At 42.3% G+C, this 8,340-nt stretch overlaps 1 protein-coding gene across 1 annotated transcript in view; it reads right to left on the bottom strand.

Annotated features, from left to right (window-relative positions):
* The window catches only part of hsp90ab1 (heat shock protein 90, alpha (cytosolic), class B member 1), a 7,776-nt gene extending 788 nt beyond the window's left edge, over positions 1 to 6,988 (bottom strand). The window contains exons 1-11 of the mRNA XM_017695666.2: positions 6,898 to 6,988; positions 5,543 to 5,686; positions 4,534 to 4,740; positions 3,795 to 3,954; positions 3,344 to 3,477; positions 2,804 to 3,118; positions 2,434 to 2,599; positions 2,110 to 2,300; positions 1,553 to 1,700; positions 965 to 1,233; positions 232 to 565 (exon numbers count right to left, since the gene is read on the bottom strand). Of these exons, the coding sequence (XP_017551155.1) occupies positions 232 to 565; positions 965 to 1,233; positions 1,553 to 1,700; positions 2,110 to 2,300; positions 2,434 to 2,599; positions 2,804 to 3,118; positions 3,344 to 3,477; positions 3,795 to 3,954; positions 4,534 to 4,740; positions 5,543 to 5,686 (2,068 nt within the window). The 5' untranslated portion in view covers positions 6,898 to 6,988. The remainder of the gene's footprint in view (positions 1 to 231; positions 566 to 964; positions 1,234 to 1,552; positions 1,701 to 2,109; positions 2,301 to 2,433; positions 2,600 to 2,803; positions 3,119 to 3,343; positions 3,478 to 3,794; positions 3,955 to 4,533; positions 4,741 to 5,542; positions 5,687 to 6,897) is intronic.
* Positions 6,989 to 8,340: the final 1,352 nt, after the last annotated feature.

The raw sequence follows: 8,340 nt of genomic DNA, 5'->3' as shown, positions 1-8,340 counted from the left end.
GATGAACAAGCCAATACTGGATGTTTAATAATTTGAACGTCTTCTACAATGACGCATTACCCCCTGTGAAATATTCTGGAGTCTTTGGATGACCATGTACTAAGATGCTTCCACTTTGTCTGACCTTGAAGGTAGGGACCACCTAATCTTCACAAATAATGGTGTTCCATGATGGGACAAAGCTTTATGCTGTTCTAATACAAAACCAGTTACTCTGAAAACCCCCCTTACCGAGACCCAGCTTGATCATCCTGTAGATGCGGTTGGAGTGCGTCTGAGGATCATCCAGTGAGAATCCGGAGGACAGCAGAGCAGTCTCGAACAGCAGGATCACCAGGTCCTTCACCGCTTTGTCGTTCTTGTCAGCTTCAGCCTTCTGCCTCAGGGTCTCCATGATGGGGTGGTCAGGGTTGATCTCCAGGTGCTTCTTGGCCATCATGTAACCCATGGTGGAGTTGTCCCTCAAAGCCTGTGCCTTCATGATCCTCTCCATGTTGGCTGTCCAGCCATATGTGCTGGTTACAATGCAGCAGGGTGAGGACACCAGTCTGTTGGACACCGTAACCTGAGGGACAGATTGAGACCGTCACAAACAACAAAAAGCAGGTATACAGCACAAATGGAATGAAACTGAAGACTGTCAAGGACGATGTTAGATCTAGCAAAACTGTTAGATGTCTCCTTCCACTCAAATCAGGAAAAATCATCCATGTTGCATTAATGAACAAACCAACCTTCACACAATGTTCATCAAACATTAACAACCACACCAGACATTTTCTCCATTCCCAACTTTGAACAAACCACACCAACCCCTGAGGCTTTTAGACTCACCACTAACAACCTTGAAATACAAAGTTAGGAAACCTGTTTTTGGCAAGAAGGTACAGCAGAAGAAAAAGGTCAAGCTCTGTAGTCTTAAATCTGAAGTCCCTCAACTGCTCAGCCTGCAACTTCAATTTACCTTCTCAACCTTCTTGTCCAGAATCTCCTTCATTAGCTTGCAGAGGTTCTCAAACTTTGCCTTGTCCTCCTCCATCTTCTTTTTCTCCTCCTCATCTTCGGGCAGCTCCAGGCCCTCCTTGGTGACTGAGACCAGTGTCTTCCCATCAAATTCCTTCAGCTGCTGAACGCAGTACTCGTCGATGGGCTCCGTCATGTACAGCACCTCAAAGCCACGCTTACGCACACGCTCCACAAAGGCAGAGTTGGCCACCTGGTCCTTGCTCTCACCTGGTAAGAACAAATTTGTTAGAACGGTTTCATTTAACTATTTTTGGCTGCAGAATGCAGCACTACTACGTAGTATTTTGTGGCAAGTTAACTGTACAGTGCAGTGCCCTGCACCGTACCAGTTTACCCAAAACAGCTTGGTTTTGAGAACAGAACAATTCCAAAAGCAAAGATTCATTCAGCACCTTAAAGCAGATAAACAAGACCATCTGAATGCCTGAACCCCTTAAAGCACGTGTGCACATTCATATTTAAATACCAATTGACATTGTAAAGCCTTAGAAGTGAAAGGGAGGACACAAATACAATTGAGTCTCACCAGTGATGTAGTAGATGGACTTCTGGTTCTCCTTCATGCGGCTGACGTATTCTGAAAGGGAGGTCATCTCGTCGCCTGACTGGGAGCTGTGATAGCGCAGCAGCTCGGACAGCTTCTTGCGGTTCTGAGAGTCCTCATGGATGCCAAGCTAAAACAAAATTGGTATTAATTTTTCCCCATTCACAAAACATTCCTTTTAGGTCAAAACTTGTGCAAGACTCATTTCCAATGGATTGTTCACACAGGCAGTACTAAACCAAGGAAAAACCCTGCCCCGGGTGATTTACTTCCCAGCAGACTTCAGCTCAAACCCCAAACCACCCCCATTCGAACCATTGCTTTCAAAAGTCATTAATTATTCTGAAGGCATTTCAGGTTTGGGTTGGAGGTGAGGTGGAGGAAGGTAGCTATTCAGAGGGATTGGTAACCAATGTGGCTAGACTTCTCTAGCACCTCTACTCTTCTCACCACACACAGCAAACCTTTAGCGCGCATAATGTTAGACAGCACGGTGATGCACTGTTTTGGGAACCTCTTTGCAACAGGTACAAGCTTACTTTGAGGTTCTTGGAGAATGCTTCGTAGAACTTTTTGTAGTTGTCCTTGTCCTCAGCCAGCTCAGCAAACAACTCCAGGCACTTTTTGACGATGTTCTTGCGGATCACCTTCAGGATCTTGCTCTGCTGCAGCATCTCTCTGGAGATGTTTAGAGGAAGATCCTCAGAGTCCACAACACCACGGATGAAGTCTAATGGGAGAAGAGGGAGAATCAACTCGTCAAACTCAACCATTAAGTCTGAAGTTCCACCTAGTCATGTGGATACCACTCCAGAGTTAATAACCAATAATTTTACACTACACTTGATGCTTTTGATTCTTACTCAGGTACTCTGGGATGAGCTCCTCGCAGCTGTCCATGATGAAGACCCTCCTCACATAGAGCTTAATGTTATTCTTCTTTTTCTTGTTCTCAAAAAGGTCAAAGGGAGCACGGCGGGGGATGAAGAGGAGTGCACGGAACTCCAGCTGACCCTCAACTGAGAAGTGCTACAACAAAAACACATTATATGAAACTTGGTTGCAGAGCTAGAAGTGTGATTACTTGCTGTAACAGCACCAATAGTCAATAAGCTATTGAAACTTAATAGGCTAGTGCTAAAGACAGCATAATTCTTACAGAACATTAAATCAATCTAAATCTCACAGCACCCTTCAGGACAGTAAACCCTTAATTCTGCCGTTCGTGAATACCTTAACTGCAAGGTGGTCCTCCCAGTCGTTGGTCAGGCTCTTGTAAAACTCTCCATACTCCTCGTTGGTGATGTCATCAGGATTCCGGGTCCAGATTGGCTTGGTCTTGTTCAGCTCCTCCTGGTCAATGTACTTCTCCTTGATTTTCTTCTTTTTCTTCTTGTCCTTATCTTTGGAGTCTTCCTCATCATCTGAACCAACATCTTCAATCTTGGGCTTGTCCTCTCCCTCCTCTTTTTCTTCCTTCTCTTCCTTCTCTGCCTTTTCCTCCTCAGCCTCATCATCACTGATCTCCTTGTCTCGCTCCTTTTCCACCTGTAAGAGGAGCAGGAACAGGTTAGCACAAGAGCTTTTGAAAAATAGACTGCAATCCTTCATGCAACCACCCACACAGCAACAGTCAAGATTCCCCAAGTAAACTGAGTTTCTCCCCACTACATACAAGTATACATATACATTTATGCATATTAAGCCATTCTATACTTCATGGAAACACAGAGTAAACCATTTAAATGAAAATGTACACATTTTAACACTTACAAAGAGGGTGATTGGGTACCCAATGAATTGAGAGTGCTTCTTGACCACCTCCTTTACTCGTTTCTCCTCAATGTATTCAGTCTGATCTTCCTTGAGGTGAAGGATGACTTTAGTTCCACGTCCAATGGGCTCACCTGCAACCAAATTACAGATTGAGAACACAGACCTTCAAACTTATTCCAATGGACTAGTTTTATTTCTAGATTACATGTCTTGCATAAAGTAACTATTCCAATTCATCCAAACCAAAAACGGACCCCCACTCATGCAAGCCTACAGACAAACCCATGTTAGGCCTTTGTAATATTTAGAGTTTTGAGTTTAACACACAAACCAAGTCTGTCTACTCACCAATACAGATATTTAAATAATCAAACCTGATGTCCATCATTAACCTGCTAACTGACAAAAGGCATGGTTCCTTTTCAGATGCTCCTGAACTCAAACATACCATGGTCGACTTTGACGGTGAAAGAGCCACCAGCAGAGGACTCCCAGGCGTACTGTTCATCATCATTGTGTTTGGTAATCACCACGACTTTCTCAGCCACCAGGTAGGCAGAGTAGAAACCCACACCAAACTGCCCAATCATGGAAATATCTGCACCAGCCTGGAGAAGGTTACAAAAATAAGTTCATGTATTAAAAGTAAGTTTAATACACAAAACGGCTCATATTTAAGAGGGCCATTTGGGCAGGTTCTAGTTACTTTGTTCTTGTGCTGGATGATACGGCTTCTACAGACACAGCATGATGGGCATTGATTTTGCTAGTCTGATATTTGACACTAAAGGAGCTTCATCAATGGCAAAAAACAATGACCATAAATGGTGTCACATTTTCTCGATTTTGTGCGTTTTGGTCAAAGTGTCCAGCACCCAAATGCAACACAAATTGTAACTTAGTTGTTTTAAGAGAATGGTCCAAAAGGCACTAATTAGATTTCATTTCAGTAAGTGTGCATTCTCTGCTCAACATTTCCCTTTAATGATCAAGATAATAAATAAATAAATAAATAAATAAATAAATAAAACGTTAGGTCAGTAAAGTATTGTTTTAACAAATGGCATAACACTGAGAAAATGTGGACCAATTAAAATGACACTGAGGAAATGCAATCTAATGCGATCTATAACCAATCCTCACGTTATAACTCAGCACTATTCTGTTCATTTCTTACAGCAGTTTACCTGAAGTGCCTCCATGAAGGCCTTGGTCCCTGACTTTGCAATGGTACCAAGGTTATTGATGAGATCTGCCTTGGTCATGCCGATTCCAGTGTCCACGAGGGTCAGGGTGCGCTCATGCTTGTTGGGGATGATGTCAATCTTCAGGTCCTTTCCGCTGTCTAGTTTGGATGGTTCAGTCAGACTTTCATATCTAATTTTGTCAAGAGCCTATGAATCAGAAAGGAAGAGCTGAAGTCAACATCTTACACATACTTGAGCAATGAACCATCACAGGTAAGGGTGGGCAATGACATTTAAACCTTTGAGGTAACCATGGGTATCAACTTTTTAAAATAATGTGCATGTATTAAAAAAAAAAAAAAATTAAGCCTAAAAAAACAGCACAAGGTAATTAAATTAATTGTAAGTGGATTATAATGTCACTGCTGCTGCTTTAGAGCATTTTATCCATTGCAACACATTCACAACTGAAACAACTGACAAGCTTACAACACTAAATGTATTGTGGTATTATATCTTTAGCATTTATATCTTTAAAGGGGGCAGAATATTTTATTGCACAATGCCTTTCTGTGCATAATGAGAACACTGAACACAAAGAATAAAACACTATTAAACAAAATTTATGTTTAATAAAGTGAGCATGATTATGGGCAGTCATGGGCTGGAGGTTAGGGAACCAGCCTTGTGACCGGAAGGTGTGTGTGTGTGCTCACTAGTGTGTATGTGGTGTTTCACTTCATGGATGGGTTAAATGTGGAGGTGAAATTTCCCCGTCATGGGACTAATAAGGGTCTCTTAATCTGATCTAGATTATACCTGTAGATACATTTAGAGAAAGGCAAACAAACAATAATTTGTACTGCATTTCATTTGCTCCGTTCTAGCTTAGTCAATCTTAAAATCAAATACTTCCATGTACATCACATCATGAAAATGTCTGTAGGTACTGCGATATTGGTCATAACGCCCACCCTAGGGCACCCATCCAACTCAAACTGGCACTTACATCGGAAGCGTTGGAAATGAGCTCCCTGAGGAAGATCTCTTTGTTGGAATAGAAGGTGTTGATGATCAGAGACATCAGCTGGGCGATCTCCGCCTGGAAGGCAAAGGTCTCAGCCTCCTCCTCTTGGCGCATTTCTTCAGGCATCTGGAGACGGAGTGAAAGTGTGAATCAGACCAAACTCGCTTTTTGTTTCACTTCAGTTTCCTCGCAGCGAGGCCAGAAAAGTCATTCCGAGCTCACAGGTGAATTTCAATGCGAGTGCCACGTTCTGGTACACGAGGTGTGAAGACATGGGAGCAAACTAGGCTTTAATACCAGGCCACTCCTCCCAGAACTCAAAATGAAGCTGCTGGAGAACTTCCCCATTGTAGAGCTCAATCAACATGGCGAGACCTGCGCGGCTCACAATGGAGGAAACACGTGTTTGAGGAGGACTCAAAAACACGACTTTCCCAGCTTTAAACACCGTAAAGACGGATGTTCTGATACCAGGTTAACCAATAAACAGATCCAAGCTGAACGGGATTTAAAGCGTAATTAAAAATCTACATTAGAATCTACAGAGAAGGAAGCCGGTCACTCCAGCTGAAGCACATGGCTTTCGAGAGACTGGACATTGAACCCTAATTCCCAAAGAAAAAGAAAAAGAAAAAAACACCTTTAACCACATTATATTGTATTATGTGCCTCTTTAATGAACACTATACTACCAATTTCCAAGACGCGGTGAAGCTGAAGTTGGTTTCTTACTCGAATTCTCCGTTCCACCTTAAATGGTACAGCAACTGCGCTCTGTCGGCTTGGGCGGTAGATTGACACTGCTATACCATTTAAGGTGGAACGGACAATTCGAATAAGAAGCGAACTTCAGCTTCGTAGGCAGCTTGGTCTGTATCTACATACACAGAAACCCAAGGTAATACCCGAAGCTACCCCATTTCTCTCGGTTATCTTAAATATTATGGGGTTATTTAAAGAGTAAGATGTTTGACAACAGCCAGCACTCTAAACGCAACGTTAACGCAGCTCCCGCTGGCGGCCTTTAAGTGAATGAAAGCCTTCGTTACAGCTTGCAAACACGACGAATGCCAGTTGAGTTTAGTCGATTAACCACACAGCAACTACAAACATCGTAAATTGAGGTCAATATCGAGCTATAAAACTGAACTAAATGCGGGGACATCGCGGTTAGCTTTAGCTAGCTAACGTCAACGTCGCTGTCTTTGTTACCGGTCCCCTCTTCAAGGCGGCTAACGTTAAATAAACCCCAAAGACCGCAATGGAGTCAGCTTACTGTCTACACAGATGGAGAAATTAGACAGCCAACCTTTCTCTAAATCCTCTAAAAAACCCACCTTGATTTGTTTCGTTGATTTAACGTGAAAAACGCAGCCAAAACCTTCTGATCTCCAACAAGTGATGCTGCGGCGCGGCAGCCGGATTTTATACAGCCTTAGAAAAATGCGGCGTATCAGTCCGCGGGCTGGGCCGGTACTACAGCATGGAGAGGGTCTTTGCAGTTTGCAACATCTTTTTTAATCATAAAAAAATACTTCTAAATATTTAAATCAGTATTTTTACATTGATATAGAACTACTTTCGAAATAAAAAATTCTGACTTGAATTTTTTTTTATCATAATCTTGCTTTGTTATCACAGGTGGGCAATATGAAAATACAATATTGTGATACTAAAGTTTCAAGGTAAACGGTATGTCACGATACTTATTTCTCCAAAAATCTGATCAGTTGTAATAGTGACAAAACCCAACATTTAAAAAAAAATTATCAAAAACTGTCAACAGAGTTTCTATTCAGTATTTGGCCTACTGTGCTGCACTAGTGGTAAATTGTCGGGACATCATATATCACAATAATTATATATATTGTCACATTGCCTAGCCCTACTCATTATCCCCTCAAAATAGCAAGCAAGCAAGCACAATTTATTTATATAGCGCTTTTTACAACAGGTGTTGTCACAAAGCAGCTTTACAAAACAATCAGTATTACAGAGAGAAGAGAAAAGAAGAAAGAAAATCCGGGTCCGATCCGGTTGAATGCTGGCCAGAAAAGAAATGGAAGAAAAGATAGGAGACTTTTATTTTCTCCTTCAGGGCAGGAACTTTTCAGGGCTTCCCAAAAATACAATAAACTGTGTTTAAATAGGTTGTCCTGGGGATATTAAGGCCTGGTTTGATTCACCTGCGTCCTTTCTGTGTGGAGCTCTCCTTGTGTCTGCCCAGGTTTCATCCCACAGTCCAAAGATATGCAGTCTAGGTGACTTCAGGCTTGTTGGATGCACTAAATTGCCCCTCAGTGTGACTGTGTGTGTAAATAGATGTGTGTGTCTGTCTCTGTCTGCCCTGTTATGTCTGTCTGTCTGCCCTGCGATGGACTGGCGACCTGTCCAGGGTGTATCCAGCCTTCCGCCCAGTGACCGCTGGGATAGGCTCCAGCACTATGCGTGTGTGTGTCTACCCTGTGTAGCAACCTCAACTTAGAAGATAATGGAATGAAGGTAAGTAGGTGTCAAAAACAATAAATGAAATGAAATATGAAAAAAAATCAGATCCATTAAGTGTTTCTGTTGGTTTCTGGTGGTATCCAGTAGCCACTAATGGTATTCTGTTTTTTCACTTGATGGGCTACTATCACAGTGTAACGGACTCTTTAACAGCTGCTCTGGACTGTATCCAGATGCATTTGATGGTTTCCTAATGGGATCTAAAGGAGTCCTACAGGAAACTAGTGCTCTCATGGAAACCAATAAACTAATTCTCATCATTAATCTAAACT

Source organism: Pygocentrus nattereri, chromosome 4, assembly GCF_015220715.1.
Source record: "Pygocentrus nattereri isolate fPygNat1 chromosome 4, fPygNat1.pri, whole genome shotgun sequence".
Lineage (NCBI taxonomy): Eukaryota > Metazoa > Chordata > Actinopteri > Characiformes > Serrasalmidae > Pygocentrus > Pygocentrus nattereri.
The sequence above is the reverse complement of the archived record's forward strand: the minus strand, read 5'-3'. Positions and strand labels throughout refer to the sequence as shown.